This window comes from Lepisosteus oculatus, chromosome 2 (assembly GCF_040954835.1).
Source record: "Lepisosteus oculatus isolate fLepOcu1 chromosome 2, fLepOcu1.hap2, whole genome shotgun sequence".
In the NCBI taxonomy this organism is placed as follows: domain Eukaryota; kingdom Metazoa; phylum Chordata; class Actinopteri; order Semionotiformes; family Lepisosteidae; genus Lepisosteus; species Lepisosteus oculatus.
In genome coordinates, this window is record NC_090697.1 from 15,311,994 (window position 1) to 15,333,876 (window position 21,883).

General features: G+C 36.0%; 1 protein-coding gene across 2 annotated transcripts; it reads left to right on the forward strand.

Moving 5' to 3' along the window:
* Positions 1-2,641: 2,641 nt before the first annotated feature.
* Positions 2,642-21,527, forward strand: LOC102692258 (C-C chemokine receptor type 6). 2 transcript variants are annotated; one of them, XM_015357667.2, is made up of 3 exons: positions 2,643-2,899; positions 16,196-16,280; positions 19,028-21,527. In XM_015357667.2, the coding sequence occupies exon 3, from the start codon at positions 19,046-19,048 to the stop codon at positions 20,132-20,134; it is 1,089 nt and encodes a 362-aa protein (XP_015213153.1). In that variant the 5' UTR covers positions 2,643-2,899; positions 16,196-16,280; positions 19,028-19,045; the 3' UTR covers positions 20,135-21,527. The 2 variants fall into 2 exon arrangements, with proteins under 2 accessions (XP_015213164.1, XP_015213153.1); XM_015357678.2 differs by lacking the exon at positions 16,196-16,280 and having other exon boundaries at positions 2,642-2,899.
* Positions 21,528-21,883: the final 356 nt, after the last annotated feature.

Sequence of the window (21,883 nt, forward strand, 5' to 3'; positions counted from 1 at the left end):
ATCCCACAGGACAGTAACTGCAACATGATTTAAAGTATTCATCACCAGCAAGCAACAACAAAAGTGTACAGTTTGTATGACTTCCAGTCACTGCCACACACCTTACTAGCTGTCATTAAAAAATCGAGGCTATTAATGCTGGTAGGCTAGAGTACTTAAAAAGTGAAACTAAATCCGTATTACACTACTGTCCCTGAGACAGTCTTGATGTCTTCTTAAATGTGACATGACATGAATGTCATTTGACATACAGCAATTATTCATACAGTCATTATGTTCATATTGTTTCTTTAAAAAGTGTTTTCAATGACTCTCACCTCACTTCAACTGCAATAATTGCTGTCCAGTTTTGCTTTGCCATTCCATTGCTTCTAAGGCTGCTTCTAAAGTGGTCAGTTTCCTATTAAGATTTTTAACAATATTCCAAAACAATCATGAATGAAACATTCACAATCAGTTTGTTGAGTCTCTTATTTTGAATCTGCAAAATCTGTAGACTGTGTTCACTTGCCTCCAAGGTTTTAAGAACCCCATTTGAGAAAAATATCTTCCTATGCTGCATTGTTCACAGTGTCCTGCAGGTAAACTTATGCAGAGCACCATTTATCTCAAAATAAAAAGACCTGATTTCTCTGTAATATCCTCTTTAGACCCAGCCTTGTGCAACGTGATGTGCTAATGAACAAGATAAAAGCATTCTGCAGAACTGAAATTCTAAAAGGGTATGACCTAGTTATTGCTAGGTAATATATTTTATACATTACTGAGTCTTTATTCTATACAACAATAAATTACCAAGGTACCATTATTTTACCATTTCACTTAAATTGATCCATAATAGATATAAATACCTGTCAACTAAATTCCACTGACAAAAGCTTGGATTCTATTTTAGAAAATCTTTCTTCATTACTTTTTTTTTGTGGTGAGCGTATTTAATTGAACAGCAATACCAAAATGGCAGAGCAAAAACAGTTGTGATTTTGTTGAAACAATGTGTTCCCAACATAATGGGGTGGGGGTGTCAATTCTGAAAAAAAGTACAAAAGATACAGGTTCAAGTTCTACAATAGTACCAACTCAGATGTACGCATTAGATGTACGCCAGATAAACAAAAATTACCACAAAAACCACAAAAGGTGTTAGCTTGCCCAGATATCTGAAAAGTGTGAAACGCACAGACCATTTGTCTTACCAGGCTGTGCAAAACCATGCTGTTCCTGTGGCAGGTTTTCAGAGAAGCCCTCACCCCGACCCCTGTGATGTCATTTCACCAAAAACCACACCAGTGCTCGAGAACACTAACTATCACTATCACAGCTTTTCTTGACCCATGTACTTTCTGTAACATGGCACTGATGGGGTTTTTTTCCCCAGGTATGGGCCTCCGATCTTCAACCACTGTCAACATTAACCAAATTTGAGTTCACTATTTTAAAAATGTTTTATAGATTTAACCACTGCATTTTTTATTTGTATAATGAGGTGCAGTCTGCGTGTTACCAGAAACCACGTGAGGGCACCTACGTACAGACACTGGATCTGTTCAATTCAGATTTTTTTTTTAGTAATCATTAACATTAGTATTCTATAAAACATCTACATAGAAATACTGTATATACTGTACACAGTGTAAAATGGAAGGAACATAATTTTTAGACATTTCCCCTGGATATTTGTATTTTGTGTCTGCTGATGAATCCACAGTGCATTCAAAATCAAACCCACCCACCTGCAGTTATCAGGGTAAATGAAACCTTAAAACTATGATGTTGCTTCTTCTACAGTACATGTCTGTGAGACTCCTGAAATTGTGCTCAGTAAGATATCAAGCTATTTTTTTTTCAAATTGTACTCAGAAAATAGATGACATGGCAATTTGAATATTTCCAACCACATAATGTGCATTGGTGCTTTTTTTTAAAAAAAGCCGCGTGCTGTTACATCAGCTTTTTATGTGCAAAACAGAAGCTTTAATTTTGTGTCTTTAACTTTTCACATTTTTTTTTCACTATGAATGAAAGTCATACATTGTCAGCTATGTTCATGTCAAATTGTAAACTTCAGAATACCAATTATAATATTTTGCTGCCAATATAAGTAATTATGTCCTGTTACAACTCCCAATTATTGTCTTGTAGCAACCTTTAGCTTTTCCATTTTTAATAAATGTTTTTAAATTAAATTTGAAAGCATTTGTTAAACAAAACAATTTAAAGTCTTTACAAAACATACCATAATTTTGTTAGACAGCATGATCCAGTGTTTGGACCTTGATTCTAGTATTTCAAGAACTAAGTAATTATAAAGTTAACAATGACACCCAGTGCTTAATGTCACTTAAAATAAGTGTGAATTAACACTCTGTACCTTTCCTTCAGAAAAGTATAGTATTAAGCCAAAAAGCAAGTAATGTAAATTCACCACATTTCTGTGTGTAATAGGGGTTGTGATTCTAAGACTGAAAGAGATCTAGACCCCAGATATAGGACTGAAAAAAAAGGAAACAGCCCCATAAACAATTTGGTGTAAGAATATTCCCCCCTCCCACAGGTCATTATTCCATCAGTAATAATAAAATCTAAAATGGATATTGAATTGATTTTGGATTTGCCTGATTATCAGTTTGCTACCTTATTTTTTTAACAGGAGGAGCTGAAAGTAATTTGTGGTTCTCTAGAGAAGAGAATGAACTGAAGCTCTGCAGATCACAGCTTGTCAGACTTCCTGGTGGCTGAGTGCACATGAAGTACGGACTGTTCCCACATCTTTATTTTCATCAGAAATACAGAAAATATACAATATAATTCCAACATAATATACAGCATACTTCTTTAATTCAACAACCTGCCTTTGCCCATTTTCTTGAGCAATAAAAAAGAAGAAACAAGGCATAAGGTAAGTAAGAATTTTTATACAGATATTATCTAACAATTTGTTGAATGTAAACAAAACTAAATACAAATATATATCAAATATACCAAACAATGGTGAAAAGCTAGATAAGTTGATTTCTTATGGAATATGTACACAACTCCCAAAAAAAATAACACGCAATATCTAATACATTATAATAATTTGTACCCCCCCAATAATCATCTTTGTTTGAATTAAATACAGGGTTATTTGGTTTATAAACATTTGAGACATTTTAAAAACTTACAAACAGTCTCATATCATACTTTTTTTCTTTGTGACAGTTGCTTCTTTTGAATGTGCAACTTTCTGTTTTTTTCGTAGTTTTTTTCTTTCCATGTTACCATCTATTTTTCAATTCCCTCTCTCTTTAAAAAATATCTCTATATTATATCTTACAGTCTGCACTTCAATGGGCTGTAATGCAGAATACTGTAATTGCACAACTTGAATAAATACAAACTTTCCAGTTATAAGTGTTTTGTGGGGCCAATGACTTTTGTGCAATGGGGAGCTATGTGAGTATTTATACAGTAACGACGTCAGAAAATTGAGTTACATCTACACAAATATGGCACTCTAGGACTCTCAATATGTTGTTGTTTTTAGTCAACATTATAAACTCTTTGGTGATGGTTGGGTGGAATATGAAATACTATTATTGCTTTTCACTTGGGGTTTTGAAAGGACACCACACTGCCAGTTTTAGTAACACCTTCCAGTTGTATATGTAAAACTGCATATAATCTGGATCTTTGCACATTTTTCTAAATCTAGCCACTGTAGCACATGTAGCAAATTAAAGAGAAGTGTACAAAAAAGCCTCTGGGGAGGAGCCAATTTCTGTGAGCAGAGATGAAAATGTAGTAGTAAAGAATGAAACTTCAAAAGAGAATTATGTTAATCCCATTACAGACCGTACAGTACATCAAACACTAAATCACAAATGAAGTCTTGCCATGCACTATACAAGACTAGTAGGGAATTCTTTGGAACAACTTCCTGTTGATTCTTAGTTTCCTGGACTTTTCAAAAGTCAATTCTGATTGACCTGCATCACAGGTAGAGATTTAAATTAACCGTATCCAGCTGCTTTCTTTCTGGTTCTTTTCAATGCAGATGTGTATGAGACATTCATTTTGTGACTGTGTCTTTTTTAATGAGAAGTAATTTGGATCACTGGGTTACATACTGCGTGCACATATAACTACAAGTCAAATAAAATCACAGAAGTCAAATGTAATTTGGAAGAGCGGGTATGTTAAATCGGAAAATAAAAACTAGCCAACATCTGGGAATTTCTATGAGGATGCCTACTGTACAATCTCTGCTAACTAATAGCACCTCCATTAGAAAGACAAAAACAAAAAGTGGATGCAATATGCAGCCTTCAGACTGCTCACATCTTACACAGGCTACACCATTAGCTAATTCTAGCAAGCTAAAAATAAATATGTAACAAACTAGACCTCTGTTTTGAACAATATTTAAACTGTGTAAGTACCTTATGTGAATAAACACTGTGGAAAACACCTAACACACTACTCTTGTTTCTTAATACCAATTGATATTTTAAACACAATTATGGATGTACAGAAGAGGTGCTTTCTTGAACATTTTTTTCTGTTCACGTAAAAAGCAATACTTACTCATTATGTCATTGCTCTCACTTAATTTATAGAGGGAATATTCATTTTCAGGCCAATCTTTAACTATCCCAGTTGCTCTTTATTTCCCTGTTTTGTCATGTGATGAATAACACGCCTTCAAAGTGAATATGCCATTATTTAATGAAATACTTTAAGTGATGTGCAGTAAGTACAGCCAAATTACTGTGTGGAAAAAAATGCTTTTAAAGTACATTTTTTAGGTAGACATTTAATACATTATCGGAGGTTATCTATCATCACCAGATATCCAGATATGTATATAGAAACCGGTTAACAATACTACTTTTAGAATTAAAAGTTGATAGGATATAAGGAGACATTATGAATATTTTAAATTTAGTATTTCTACATTTATTATTGGCAAACACAATCTAATTAAAAAAATAATATCATTATTTTATTGGCAATAATCACCACATTTAAGTTAGTCATTTTTTAGATTTTCACCCTATGTATTACCTACTATATTATAGACTCAACTCTTTTAGTAACCCGATATTGTGCATTAAGGCAAGTCGGTGATATAATCGCAAACAAGCAGAGGTTGTAACTGCTTCTTAAAATACAATACACAATAAGTTTCTTATATTTATTGTCACCAGACAGTGACATTGTACATGTTTGTCTTCAATGAGAATAAGGACCATTTAGAGGGAACAATTTTTTTTAATGGTTTCTCAGGAAGTTAGCATTTTTACTGATAACCCAGATCCACCTCTTTATGTGACATCAGACTGGTCATTTCCTTCATTTTGCTTTTGTAATTTAACATCTCAATACAACATTGATAAAAAGTACGGAATTCTTCTCCAAAATCAAAATGCTACTTAGAGGCTGGAATGAGCTGAGCTAACAGTGGTCTCTTTGTGAAAAAGAAAACAGAGGATTTCCCTACAAAATCACCTGTGAGCTTTGCTGGCATAGAGGGAACACCTGCTCCACCACAGAACAGAACTGAAACACTGGTTTAAATTGAGGCATAGTAATTATTTCCACTATATTTTCTTCAGACATGGCCGGAAGTTGTATCTGTATTTCAGGTCGGTTTGGGCCGATGTCTTGTTTCTTATAGCATACTCCAGGCCCCTGTTGCCCCCAGATGAATGTAACCAGAATTATATAATTGGCAGAGAAGCTCCAGTTCTCAGGTGCACACAGAGGCAGAGTGAGGAGAAGTGAAACAAGTCAAAGGAGCTCCTTAATTGGAGTATAAACAGCTTTATGTAGAAAGAATTTCAGATTTCTTTTTAGAGTCAAATCAGGGCAGCATGGAGGCAGGGCGATTAGTGCTGCTGCCTTACAGGTCCAGGGTCCTAGGTTTAGTAGTGCCTTTAGACACCTGGTTGTGTGGTGTGTGCGAGCTCTTTTTTTTCAATGTTAAGGTAGGTTTGCTCCGGGTGCTCGTCTTTTTTTTCAATGTTAAGCATGATAAGAATCAAGAAAAAAAGCACAGTAAGCGCTTCTATGAAAGTCCCACAATGACCCACTTATCAAGTGAAAAATGCCTTCCTGCTGTCGGTATGTTGCGGCAACACCTCTTGGGAACTTGCTAGCACCAGAGTCTCTTGCGCAATAATTTTAAGTTTTGTGTAGAGTACACAAGCAAGTATAGAGTAAACATGCACAACCATAATACAGCAAACTAATTTACAGGAGATCCAAGTAAGAGTGTCTTTGGTGGAGGGGAGTCCCCATTACCTGTAAAGCGCTTTGAGCGGAGTGTCCAGAAAAGCGCTATATAAGTGTAAGCAATTATTAATTATTATTATTATTATTATTATTATTTTCAAACACTACAGTAGAACTCTACGGTAGTGATTGACAACTTGATTGCATGGCAATACAAGGATGAAATAATCAGACCTCATTTGATTTCCTTCCTGGTGACATAGAAGGACAGCACCGTCTTCATACTCATTTGTTCTCATCTGTGTGATACAAAATACTGACAGTTATGAGGTGGATACCCTACTCTCCAGGCTCATCTCCCACAGAACATTTATAAAATGATCCAGCACAACGCGTGGAATCTAGGGCTCAGATACCAGTGAACAGGCACAAGCCTATCCAGACTCTGCGAGAGGAATGGGAACTAATTCAAGCAATCTGGATTGCTTCTAATGACTAAAATGAATTAGCATAATGGACACTGCATTGAACAGCTTTTAGGAAAACCAAAAATCCAGCCAATAGTGTTGATAAACATATGTATAGGTTTTCATATGAATTTTCAGATGAACTATTTAAAGCCAAACCACTATGTTATACAGGTTTTCCAAATACAAGCTGATCATGAAAAAACAGAAGAGCACGTCACAGCTAGTACATACAGTACAGATCTCCATTTTTTTAAAAGGATTTAGTTATTTTGCACTGTTTACAACAACTGAACCACACATGGAACGTTGTCTAGTCCTTGCAGATGTTGTATAAGCTACATTGCATTGTAGCTGTCAGAGGACAAAAACTGATTTATCACATGGATGAACTTCAGATGAGACAATCTGGGCAAAGTATCAATAAAAAATCTACAGGATTTGCTTTTTTTTTGCTATAATAGGGATTATGGGTGTTTTGAGAAAACTATTACAATGGCTTATAATTCAAAAGCAACAATCCTCTTAAGAACAATTGCTTTGTCATAGTTTTTCCATATTTTATTAATGTGTTTGTTATGTAAATTGCCGAATAGGATTCCAAAATGATTGTTTTTTGTAAGAGAGTCAAGATATTAAATAATACAGAATAAGTTTTCATCATAAAATATAGCTTTACTAAAATTACTTTAAAGCCTCTTTTAATGTCATCAGCAAAGGAAATGCAGTATAAGAGCAACTCAGCATTGGCACATTAAGAGCACTGATGCAAACATACTTCTTCAAACTTCAACCATACTACAACAAAGCTTTTGGTTTGTCTTGTCAAGTTAATTTCTGGTCATCATTTCATTCTTGTTGATTGATTTCCTTCACATAAGGCTGCTTTGGTCTTTTTAATAAACGTGCTGTAGTTCACATGGTCTTGAATTTTTTTTACTTTTTACAGTTTTAAGAAAATAATCTTTAAGGCATTTGTGAAGACAGGACAATCAATATTCTACATGTTTAGCTCATATAAAAGTTCCTTAGAAAGAATAATACTTTTATGGGGTTTTAGTTTCCTTTTTTAAAAATATCCAAAGGTAGCCAACAGATTACAGTTGTTTCACACTCATAAAGATTAAGCTGAGATGTGATTGAGATCTCAAGTAAAGCTGTAATTCTTAACTGATCCTTTGTTAGAGTCATTAGATACCTGAAAAGTTTTGCATACTAGGACCTTGAAAGTTTCACTGAAGAACTTTTGACTGTCTCTCTAGTGCATATTTTGTCTCACAACATAATCCGAGGGTTTAGGTGTCACACACTTCTTTAAAAGAATGTAGAACTCATGATCTTATCTAAACTAGGTTGATCTGGAAGTGTGTTTAATTAAGCGAGTAACAGAGCGATGTTGGTTTGTTTTCTAATTTAGAAACTAAAATCCATTTAACTAAAAATAATTTAGGCTCAGGGATTAAACTATAACATTTTTGCCCCATAAAGATGTTCAGTTGGAGCATCTAAATTTTGATTAAAATATTCACTTTTCAAAATTTGTTTATATAAATTGTTATTCAAGAAAATAGAACATTCACTGAAGGGGAGGGAGTACAGTACTTTTTCAAGTCCCTGTGGCTGGATTATGAATGGTCATAAAGATCAACTGAAGCATTTTATGATTGCAACAGAAAAAGCTAATTTTTTAAAAGAAATAAAAATAAGTATTTTTCCCCTAAAGATATCCATAAAAGTAGCATAGTGTTCTAATCTGCTAACTTTACAGCTAAGTGAAGTGTCCATTTATAATACTACATTAAATGCATTAATGCAATGGAACATGATTTGAGTTTTGTCAAAGTTGCTTGTTGAGTTCTTTTTCATGTAGAGATATACAGTGGAGGGCAAAGATCTGGTTAAGCTTCAAATGACTTCCCACATTTTGAAAAAAAAAAACACAGCAAATCTGTTCCGATAGCACCAAATCACACAAAGAGATCAAATGAGCCAATCTTTGACTCATAATACCACAGGCTCTTTCTGTTTTGCTCATACTGTATACATATACAGGTCCTGTTTCAGCATATGTCCCCTTCCCAAAAACATACATTTCACCCGCCATATGTGGAAAAGGACAATGAAATTGCTTAATATCAGATTTTTAGTTTGAAGACACATAAGAACAAAACATCTGATCAAAAAACATTTAATACCACACATTCTCGCTGGTCTATACTTAACGGTGAAGGTGCCTTTTCACCCTGGTAGCTGATCTAAATCATTGAAAACAGAATATGTCAAATTAGCATCTCATTTGCATTTAACATTGGAAAATGCAGGTTACAGTCAAATGCTGTAATCCAAAGTATCAAAGGGAGTGCATCTGCTTTGCAGCTCACTCCTTACACAACAGACAGAGGATAGAGGAACACAGAGGACATTTTAGATAGCAATTTGGGACATTGCCATGGACAATTAAATTAAAGGTACTGTACTGTATAAAGAATAAAATGGAGGGCTGTGAATCCTTATTCTAGAAGGCAATATTTTTTCAGAATGTTGTTTGTGCCTGGTTTCACTCAGGGGAATCTCTTTAGCCTTTATCAGTGGTTTCTAATGTGTCACTAGGCCCAGACATTTGATTTTCCAGCTTTCGACAGAACAAGTGCTGCTATTGACACTTAATTTAGGAAGTCTTTGTGCATCTAACCACCATTTTACCATGTGGCTCTGTGAGTGCGTTTTAGGTGTAATTGTTCATGCTTAGTCATGGGTAAAGAAGTGATACTTTTAAAACAGGAACAGAAATATGTAATTAATTTCTTTAAAATGTATCCCATTTTTCTGAATGAGATTTTTTATGTTAAAAAATGAGCTTGGAAATACTAACGCAAATGTTGTGTTTAATGAAATATTACCAAACGACTTCAATGGGATTTTCTAGTGACTCAAAATACTTCTTTTGTTGACTACAGTATATGAAACATTTTAATTTTACAAATCCAAAATTTTCAAAAGATTTCATACTCATTCACCATTCGTTGTAAAAGAAATACTATGCCCACTATGTGAACAGAACTACCTTTAATAACAGTATATACATATTTTACATTTACATTGTTACTCACTGTTTTCATTTGTACTCAAAGGGGAATTCACATATACATAATTTTAGCAAGGTGGGCTAAGAGACCCATTACCATAATTAAAATCATTACGATTATCAGAATACATTTCCCGATCACTCTCCGTATTTATTTGTGTACTGCAGCAAGTACAAAAACTGCAAGAGTGATGAACACTGAATTCTTTCCCACAAATGCTTTTGAGAAAATGAGAACATTGAGATGGAGAACAACATACATTCCAAAAATGTATTTTAATAATTTGTTTTCTTTTTGACGTATTAAAATACGTTACTGTTTGTCCCTTCAGGATGAGAACACCATATTTTTCTCAGGTAACACAAACAATCCTAATATTTTATGAAGTGTGGTATATCATTAATGAAGTGTATCATAATATACATGCAATAGGTTTATTCCACGCTGAAACGAGAAGAAAGAAAATACGTTTCGGCCGTTGAGCCATGAAGAAAATGTGTTTTCTTTCTTCTCTTTTCAGCATGGAATAAACCTATTACTTGTTTCTTTGCAGCCTACGCATGCTGACGCAGCTACCCACCTGAACTACTTCATAATATACCTCTGACAATGTACTTCGTTTTAAACCTTGTAAAAATTTCAACATAACCTGTTGCCATTTTCTTGTTTGCAGCAAATAATGTACGTGTAGTTTACCTTAGACTCATTTAGATTATCTTACTTTAGTATTCCATCTGTACTAATTACAGTCTCATGTCAAGATCAAGACTTAGTCTAAAGCCATTGAAAGCTGCTATATGTCAGTTCCATGATACAATGTGATAAAGGCACTGTACAAATAAGTCTCTGTTATTACAGAGATATCACTGTTCATTGCTGTAGTATATATTTATAGCTTTATAATTCTATTAAGCGCATCAGTAACTCAGAGGGAAAATGCATGTGCCCATGTCTACAACAGCTAGTTCTCAGTGCATTTTCAGTCAGTTGTTGGGAAAGCTTCCTGTTTCTAAATCCACTGTTGTAATGTCTAAGCATGTCTGTGAGCAAGTGAAGTCCTTATCAGCATTTGCTGCAGCCATACAAATCTTGGAGGCTCACAGCCTCTTTCCCACTTTGAACCTTAGCACTGCTTATACTATCTGTAGACAGAACAGGTTAACCACTGCTTCCTGTTTACAGGTTCAATTGTTAATATCAGGATGCTGCCATGACAACGTTGTCTCATAATAACATACTGTACATAGCTAATTGATCCACTTGAGTACAAATACAGTAATTGAAACACAGTAAATAATTGAAACACAGAACCTTAAAAGTTTAACACAAACATTACAGAAGCTGGTATGTAACAATCAGTACATTGCACTCTCAGAGAACAAGTTCATCTCTGAAGCCCAGATGTCACGGGTTCGGGCCTGGGCTATATTATTAGATGAATATGATATGAATTAACCAACTAGTGACACACTACTGCCCGTCCACCACCTTGGCTGGGTGGGTGTTTGTTGTCATGAGGTTCTCCGTTTGCTGTGCAATAGTGACTCTTGGTGCCTATACTGAAGCTCAGCAGGTGTGAGCCTGGTCAGTACCTGGATGGGAGACCTCCTGGGAAAAACTAAGGTTGCTGCTGGAAGAGGTGTTAGTGGGGCCAGCAGGGGGCTCTCACCCTGCGGTCCATGTGGGTCCTAATACCCCAGTATAGTGACGGGGACACTATACTGTAAACAGGCACCGTCCTTAGGATGAGACGTAAAACCGAGGTCCTGACTCTCTGTGGTCATTAAAAATCCCAGGGCGTTTCTCGAAAAGAGTAGGGGTGTAACCCCGGCGTCCTGGCCAAATTTCCCATTGGCCCTTGCCAATCATGGCCTCCTAATAATCCCCATCTATGAACTGGCTTCATTACTCTGCTCTCATCCCCACTGATAACTGATGTGTGGTGAGTGTACTGGTGCACTATGGCTGTCGTCGCATCATCTAGGTGGGGCTGCACATTGGTGGTGGTGGAGAGGAGTCCCCATTACCTGTAAAGCGCTTTGAGTGGAGTGTCCAGAAAAGCACTATATAAGTGTAAGCAATTATTATTAATTATAGACTTTTCATGATGCTGGCAAGAGACACACCAGGTGACGTGTCCAGTGACGACTCTTCCACAAGGCACTGCATCAGATGAAATAAATATATTTTTTCTATATTGGACTAGAGCATGCACATGCCATATTTTCTCCTCTTCTTTATAATGGGCTTTAATGAGCTTTGGGGGATATTCAGTGCCTTGAAAATTTTCATGCTTTTGGGGGGGGTCAGAACTCTTATGTCCTCTCTTCCGTGTTACATTTTGAAACCGAATTTGTAAGATGATCCAAGGATAAAATGAGTTTTGAAGCAAATAGCTAAACATTAGCAATCATACTGTTACTGTTCAGAAAATACATTCATTTATAGTGGTGGTTATACAGTAGCACCTCTGGTCAACACCCATAGCATATGTGAAGTTAAATTAATTACAAAAATAACATAACAAAAGGCCACTGGTTTTAAAAAGATAAAACGTGAAAACCAATTCAGAAATGATTAAATATTTGAATAAAATGTGATTGATCTCAGACATATTACTTATGAATTTCAGTTTCAGAAATTGTATTTTCCCCAGCTTAAGTTAAAGAAATTGCAATGGGGAAAACAAAATGTCCTTGGCATTCTGGTGATGAGCCCAGAGATGAGCCCAGGCAAACCTGGATAAATGAGAAACTTGTTAAGAAGAATGTCAAGTGCCTTTCTGCCATGTTTCTGTAAGCTGCAGAATGTTTAGTTTCATAAGGTGTCTCTCAGAAGACATCTGCCCTGTTGGGACAACACAGTCTGGAACTGAAACACTTCAACACTGCAGGAAGGACCCTGTGGTCCCTCCAATGAGATAACATCAGGCTGTCACTTACCATGTTAGGCAAATGACAATTCTCTGACTTTGAAGCTTGTTTTTCTGTTTTTTAAAAAGAAAGTGGGTCATATTTTCATGTCTTAGTCAAACCCATCTTGTGACACGAGGGGCTGAGCGCTACAGTATATGTCTCAGTATGTATCAGAGCATTGCATAACCTATTTCTTTGCAAGTTTCATTTGCTTTGCCATAAAGAAATGGAAACACAATAGCTTTTAAGTGAATGTAACTTACTTTGTATAGTGAAATACAGTAGTTGCGTCCCTTATCTTCAAAATAACAGCAGGAATAATAATAAAATATAATAATATTGCTTTGAGAGTAAATACAGTCAAGAAACAATATAGTAAAAGCTAAAGTCTTCACTCTCACATAGGGGGTCTGCTGTGTATTTTGCTTTTAATATTTTATAGTAATAGCAGTATTACTAATACTTATATATTCTGTTTTTAAGTTTGTGTATATTTACTGGTTAACATTGTGAAATGTTTCTTAAAAAGGGGGTCCCTGGCCAAAAAAAGGTTAACAACTCCTGAGTTAGAGGATCCTCAATTTATTTCCTGTATGCAATAGTATGCAAACTGTTTCTATATGCAGACTGTATGTATACATCACTCTGCTGACCTAGAATGTCAGTCCAATTTTGGATTTGAAATGTGAGAAAAGCAATCACCCAGGCAACAGATCTGGTTTGGGTATCTAGACTCATAACTGGAAGATTGTGAACCTAAATCCTTGGTGGGACGCTGCTCTTATACCCTTCAGCAAAGTACTTCATTCACATTGCTACAATAAAATACTCTGCTCTACGAATGCTTTAAACTTTAAACCAAAGTCATTTTGGTTTAAAGCATCAGGCAAATAAATAAAAAGTAATAACAACAAAAGTATAAGAAAACACCTACAGTATGTCTGCAGTTTATAATGAATACCACTTTAAGAATGTATCAAAAACTCTCTTAAAGTGATCAGCTTTTTCATCAGCTGTGTAGGATTAATATACTGTACAGTATGTCCTGATGGTATCCAGGTAGCAACCACAGCCCAGGACTCAAACTCAAAGTTTCATTCTCAGGTTTAGTGTAGTGTGACAAAAGTTCAGGCTATTAATAATATTTAAAAAACAGTTTATTAATACTTCTGGAGCCAGTCATTCTTTCTAGAATGTTCACTAAGAATGGAGCTTGGAGCACAGCAGAAAATGAGAAAGCCTGTTGATACATTTTCTCAGCCAATCACATTGTGCCATTTAGATGGACCGCCTATATTGGGCCATAACTCACCTCTCTCTAAAATGATCTCACACTCTCCATTTTATCTCTCACATGCACACACAAAACGCTCTTACATTAATTAGTTTTACCTCTCACATACACATAAAATGCACTCACATTCACTAGTTTTGTCTCTCACGTTCACATTGTGAAGGAGTGTTTTATGTGTATGTGCGTGGTAAAACTAGTGAATGTGAGGGCATTTTGTGTGTATGTGAGAGGTAAAGTTTGAATAATGGCCTAAAAGGAACCTCATAACTGTCTGCTGTTGTCTGCTTACGTGCCTCCAAACATTTTGCCTGGAAGAGGAACAAAGAAAGAGCATGATATAGAAAATAAGTTTCATTTTAAGAAACAAGCAGTGTGTTAAGTTAAGGAAAGAAAAATAAATAAAATAGTAACAGTTAAGACAATTGTTTGTGAAATGCCACTGCAAAGCCATACAAAACAAAGAGTTCCAAGAAATGACAGGTTGGTTATATAAAAGAAAGTCTTAGGAACTTCATGTGTAAAGCATCACTTTTAAAGGAGTATGCAAAACAAATTCTCAATTAACTCAGTGTGACAAATACACACAATACACAACCTGACCTCAATAGATTCCGATCTAAAGTTTTGGGTTATGTTAACAAAATGATGTCATCCAATCAGTCCAGATGAAGTGTCTAAATTCTGCAAAATATCTGGTTATTTGTTCATATTTATCTCAGGTTGAGCAGCTACAGTACAGTATCTGGGTCATTCTACTCTCTTTCGTGCCATTGCATGTACTTGTCAATTATGAAAACCCCTATACACTATTCCACTTGTACTGTATATCTAACACCGGTAATTATGACTTTGCAAACATATTGTTAATTATTACACACAATTAAAATGAAAGAAAACATTAACATGAAAACATTAATACTGTAAGCTTAGGTCCTGTTATTGTTGTTTTATTCAATTGACTAGTTTGAACTATTTTGAGTTGTGTGGAGTTCTCTGATTCAATTGGCGGATACTGTAGGTTCACGTTAACTTGACTTTCTGGGGTTTCTGATTGGTTGCGAGGAGAGCGTGACTGAGTAAAAAAAAGGAAGATCAGGAAGAGAGGGAGCAAGAACACGGAATTGGAAACGTGGCTGTTCAGTAACAAATTGTCAAAAATAACGTCCGTCTCCATCCAGTACAGCACAGTGTTTAACCACCATTGCATGAACCCTACAGTTAAACTACTCTTTTTCTCATTTTAATAAAAAGTAAGAAAAAAGCCATTGACATCTAGGCTTTTTTGGAAAATGGGTTAATAATTGCTTAATGGTTGTGCTAGTAGCATTTCAGGCAAATCAATGTGAACAATGTTTTGCACTAAAGATATTTGCGCAAAATTGTTGCAAAACTCTGGAAAAACAGAAGAAAATGCAATGTTTTTTTTTCCCCAGCACGGGGTGATGAGTCAGAATAAATTAAAATTTGAAGTTCTAAATGGAAGAAATATAATATCTAGTGGAAATTCCAATAGTAAAGCTTTGACTAGAGTTTATGGGTACGTTCCAGTTCAGAACAAATGAAAATCCAGTTAAGACTAGTTTATTGAAGTATTGTTTTTAAATGCAGTTTACTATACTGGTAATTCTTATATTATCAGTAGGAGTTAACTGGTGAGAATTTAAACCAGTTTATATCAGTACGTACAGTACCAGTTTGGACCTTAGATTGGACATTAGAAACACACCTGCACAATTGCTGGATCCAATTGGAATTTCCTGTGTTGTAACAGACCCCAAGATGAAGTTTAAACAACTGAGTTTATTGCATGCAAGGAACAATAAGATCAAAGAATTGTTCAGAGATATAGATACAAAGTTCCAGTATATATAGCAAACTTCAGCCGTTTCCGACGCAAATTGTTACTATGGTGATGGGGGGAGGTCATCTGTGTTCGGACATTCTCCAGACCTTGAACACTCTGCATGGCTGGTCTCTTCTGCCCATGGTTCGGGAGTCTCTAGCTCGCACTTGAAATCTCTTATCAGTTAACTCCTGTCCCTGCCATAACTCAAAAGAGCTTAAGCATGGAATATTTTGTACCAAAAGTAGTCTTTGTGCAGAAAGGAATTAGTTAACCCTTTTTTCACATCTTATATCTTTCTTCACCTCTAAGGTTTGGATATTCTATTAAAAACATGACATAATCCTATAAATATTTATTTTTCTTTTTACCAGATTTTGTTCAATCATCAGCGTTGTCACGGTGACCTCTCAAGACCCAGAACCACCTTTGCAATACCAATTTACACATTGAAATCAGGTAGGAGCAGGTCTTTCTCACTCTTTACATTAAGAATATGTCCACATCCCAAACTCAAACTTTTACCACTATCTTCAGAAGTTCATTTAGAGAGAACAAACATGTGGCCCAATTTTGAGCTCTCTCCCTAACAGTGACAAGAAAAAGGGCTCACAAATCTAAGGCCACATGCAAGTCTTCATACAATGCAAGACTTAAATGCAATGCAATCTTTCCAAAAACAATCCTACACATTTGTCTTTTTCTTTTAGAAATCTCTTTAGCAGGGCAATACATTAACTGACCCGAATATGGACACACAATTGTTGACATGGCTCGATGTCATTTACAGGACTTGAATTTGTTTTGGAAGAGCATCTTTGTTAAGTCACTTTCTCTTTGCTTAACTTTGTTGTCATCCTCTTGTGATGTGGTAACATTATATCCTCCTGCTGGTCACTCTTCTCGGTTTCGATTATCTCCCTTCATTTATGAGGATGTTTCCTTCTTCAAGTTCACAAGTTCAAGTTCATGTTTATTTGTTATTCCAGACATATACAAGTATGCAGTGGAACAAAATATCGTTCTTCCTGGTCCACGGTGCAATTACAGACAGGACACTGACACAGACGCGTGTAGACGGGACACGCATAGTGCAATTTACTAAGACAGTGTACACAGGATATACAGTACACATAGTGCAATTTGACTATCACAGAATAGTACAAAGAATACATCATACAATATACACTAAACACTGGGGAATGTAATCCCTGTTTCTGGAATTGAAGTGGGTGCAAGTAGATTCCAGGGTGTTGAGGAGCCTGACAGCCTGTAGGAAAAAGCTGTTACAGAGTCTGGTGGAGCTAGCCCACTAAATAGTGGTGATTTGGTCATGGTTCATCTGTCTTCAATGGTTTTGTTTGTTAAGTGGGAGTAAACACATTATATACAGTCTAGAGTGTCTAGGTAGAGTATGCATATAATGAAGTGACATCTGATATTGTTTTGGAGGCGCTTGAATTTCTAACAGATGTGCTATGGTGTTGAATCCACTTGAGAATTTTACTTGTTCTTTGGGACTGTTTGTAGAATCCAGTTTTTCTTGTAATACTAGAGTACCTTGGGAAAAGATTTAGTGCAGGTAGTCCACCCCAATCTCCCAATGTGATTTAGCGCAGTTAAGTACCTAGGATCAAGTGTGACCCCTTATGCTATTCTAAATCCTCACTGTAAGTTGATTTCTTTAGAATGTTGCAAACCCTGTAGTCTTGGTGAATCCTACAATATGTAGAACTTGGTCATAAGAATCCAGCAAACACTTCTAAGAATATTATCTCTAAGTGTATATCCAGTTTGCTTGAAATGCACCATGCACACAAAAGGCTCCAAATGGCTCTGTTGGTCGAGCATGAGACACATAATCTCAGGGGAGTGGGTTTGTGTCCCACGTCGGGCGCCATGTTGGAGGTTGGGCACAAGGCTGACAACCCTGTCACGTAAAAAAACAATGTTACGGACACAGCAACAGGACATTGCTGCTCCTTCATGCTAGAAAGCATAACAGGCAAACCTCCACATCCATCCACCGTGCACACAGATGGTCCATTGGAGTGTGAGCATCTGAGGGAAAACTTTGATATTTGGTAACTCGAAATGCATCTTGAGCATGGGCAAAGAAATGATTTGGTGTTGATACACTTAATATCTTGTGGATGACCTTAAATGGAAGTCTATAAGGTTGCGGTCATGTGATCTAGCTACCATGACACTCATGCATTCCTGGTCAGTCAGGATTAATAATGTGGGACATGTTGCATGAAAGCAATGTCATAGTTTTATTGGAATTTGATGATGAATGACTGTTCCTACCGTAAACCTATAATATAATTCAATTGTAATGCTAAATTTGTGCAACTCCTGTAGACCAGGTACTAAAAACATTAATGGACCTACTATATATGTTGTTTTGAACCCAGAGTTCACAGCCATCATTGGAAATTATAGGGAAATTACACAATTGCAGATTAACATGACATGATGTGCGACTAGCATTCATCATTGAGTCATAGAGAAGTGCATGGATTACTGGCACACAGAAGGACATGACAGAAGACTTAATACTCCACATTTAGTACTTTTTTAAAATTGTATAATGTTAGCATGCCCAGTTGGGTTGGGCAGCCAGTTGACCTTGGACCCCTAGAGGTTTTTTTCTCCTTACAGAGGAGTTTTTGGTTCCTCTCCTCCGTTGTCTTCTGGCTTTTTTTCTTTCTGTATTGTAATGTTATGTACTGTCACACAGCTTCGTTAAGTGCCTTGGGGCAACCTTGTTGTGAAAGGCACTATATAAAAATAAATTGAAGTGAAACATTGTTAAAGACCTCCTAGTGTCTTAATGAAAATTGTATGAATCTTACTGTATAATACTTTAAACCTTTTTTTAATCATCCAATACAGATATATTTCAAGAATTGTATTTTTTTTCATATATAGAATGCTATTTTAAAGATCATTAATTACATAAAATGTATAATGTAAAAAAATAAAAAATCTCCAATACCAGAAACAGAGGATTAAACATTGAAGTGACATGCCATTGATACTGCTAGATGAAAATTGATTTTTTGTGGAATTTTCTTCTCAAGGTTAAATAATTTTCCATTATTTTTCTTTTATACTTTATATGTTACATGTGTCAAGTAAAAGAAACAAAAAACTTTGCAAGGGTTCATGACTAAAGTTATATGATTTCTGTTTTCTCACAGGGGGTCACCGTTGAAAAAATGACATCTGAGCCATATACCACAACATCTTTTGACTACAGTGATATCGTTTTTCCTTGTGACCACAAAGAAGCTCGTGACTTGCACTCAGATATCATAGTTTATGTGAATTCGATAATATGTGTATTAGGCCTGTTGGGCAACACATTGGTTATTGTTACTTATGCCTTTTACAAGAAACCAAAGTCCATGACTGATGTTTATCTGCTCAATGTGGCAATAGCAGACATTTTATTTGTCATTGCACTTCCTCTAATAATATACAATGAACAGTATCAGTGGCATATGGGCAAGTGGGCATGCAAGCTGCTGAGGGGCATCTACAGCATTAACTTGTACAGTGGGATGTTACTGCTTGCCTGTATCAGCACTGACCGCTACATTGCCATTGTGCAAGCCAGAAGGTCTTTCAGGCTTCGATCGACAACACTGGTCTACAGTCACATCATCTGCGCAGCTGTCTGGATGGTTGCAATTACTGTATCGACACCTACTTTCATATATTATGACAAATATGACATTCATGTGGGCGATGGTGATGACATACCGGTCTGTGAAAACAGGTTTGACAGCAATGATACGGCAGTGCTGATGAAGACACTGATGCCAAGCATGCAGATCTCAATTGGCTTCTTCTTTCCATTACTTATCATGGTTTTCTGTTACTCGAGCATCATTGTCACCCTGCTGCAGGCAAAGAACTTCCAGAGACACAAGGCTGTGCGAGTTGTCATGGCCGTAGTGGTGGTCTTTATTGTCTGCCATCTGCCTTACAACATCATGCTCCTCATCCACACGGTGGTGAAATTTAAAACAGACCAGCAGTGCGACACCGAAATAGAGAGGTCGAAGATTACAACTGTGTTGCAGTGCCTGGCTTATTTCCACTGTTGTCTCAACCCTCTGCTGTATGCCTTTATTGGGGTGAAGTTCAGGAACCACTTCAGGAAGATCATGCAGGACTTGTGGTGTTTGGGCAAAAGATACATTTCTGTCCGACGCACCTCTCGGTTCACATCAGAGGTCTTTATTTCCAGGAAATCTAGCGAAGTTTCCAATGCTGAAAATGCTTCCTCTTTTACAATGTGAAATTAGCATTTTATTGTTAGTTGTGAGCATAGCTAGACCTCCAATATACATACTGTATAATCTCAATAAGCCTGAATACCTGCTTGTTATTCTTTCAACAAAAAGGGCAAATGAATATCCAAATATGCTGCCTTGTGATACTTCTTAAATCTGATCCACACTGCACATTTTTGCTACAGCAGCACAGTAGCAGTCTGGTAGCACAGTCTCTAGATGATTAAGTGAGAAAGACAAGATACAAATGAAAAAAACAGAAAACCTTTGAAGAAATACACACACAAAAAAGTCTGTCAGCAAGGCAAAAGTAATGTTCACACAAATTTGATTTCAAAGTTTATATTAAACAGTGCATAAAGTTATGGTATTTTATTACCCTTGAAATTTGACCTTTGTGTGAAATTAAGAATTGTCCACATTCAGCAAAATGGTAAAACTATTATGAAGGCCCACAAAGGAAATATGTAAAAAGTATTGTGTAAAGTAATGGCAGATGTTGTTTACTTCCATCCTCAAACTCTTGTAAATTCTTATATATGTAAATATACAGTTGATTTGTACTTTTGTAAACAAAGATTTCATGCTTTTGACAATGTTTACACTGTGTAGTACATTTGTCAGCTATTTGTATATTTCTTGTTATTGTAAATTTTCATATTAAGTTTGAAAGACATGGTAACACGCTTGAATTTATTCCAGCAACATAAGAATATAGTCTCTTTGTTTCCTGTATTCAACATAATGTTCATATAGCAAAAAGTACTTTGTAAGTGCTTTTGAGGGTCAATAACAAATATGAGATATTGTGGGTAATTTTCTGATCTGTTATGTGTCCACACTCTACATTTTCATACCAGATAATGTTGGAAGAACACCTTTCTGGGCCTGGTCTTTAAAGTTAATAGGTACAGTATGTGATCACAGCCCTATGTACAGTAGGTATGAATTTCTCAAGGGAGAACTTTAATCATTACTTAAAAACTGAGTGGTACACATCTACCGAAAAGCCTGTTAATGGCTTAGCTATGATTCCTTCAGGAGCTGCATGAACCCCAGGCCAATAACAGGAATCAAAAAGCTAAAGCCGGATTAAAATAATCTGACCATCTGCATGCCATCTGAAATCTGTCATGATGGCCACTGTGTTTCAGAAGCAGAGCTTTATGACATGACCCTAAAGCATATGCATACATCAGTGCATTCTTTGTAAATATCAAAGTTTTTCTTCATAAATGTACAAAATATTCTGTGAGTTTGCTGTAGCCGGTAAGAGACAAATGTTCAAAAGGATAACCTGTATGCCAAATTCTATACCAAATGGTCATAAATACCTGCATAGAAAATGTGTTTTCAATGTTTCTTTTATTCAAATAAAAAATTGTATGTTTTAAAAATACTGGTTTGTCCATGTTTGTAATGTGTCTCACAGATTATACAGTTATCCAAATCCAAAACTAAGTATTTCGGAAGGCCTAAATGGAAGGATAAACATGATTTCACACAGACAAGGCCTACACATGTAAAAGTAACACATCCTTACGATAATGAGGCCCCCCAACTATTCTACTATCCCTGATTAAAACCTAAACTTTAAACTGAACTCAAATTCTGAAGATGACTCTATTAACTGAATTCCCACTCCCATATGGCACATTTTTACATACAATAATCCAAATATGCACATTGCCAGTGCAATTAACACAATTAACCATTAAGCGAGTTGTTACAGACTTGAACAATCCATGTCTTCTA

Excerpts from the sequence above, each read along its gene's own strand:
- LOC102692258 (XM_015357678.2), top strand. The coding sequence starts at position 19,046 with ATGACATCTGAGCCATATACCACAACATCTTTTGACTACAGTGATATC.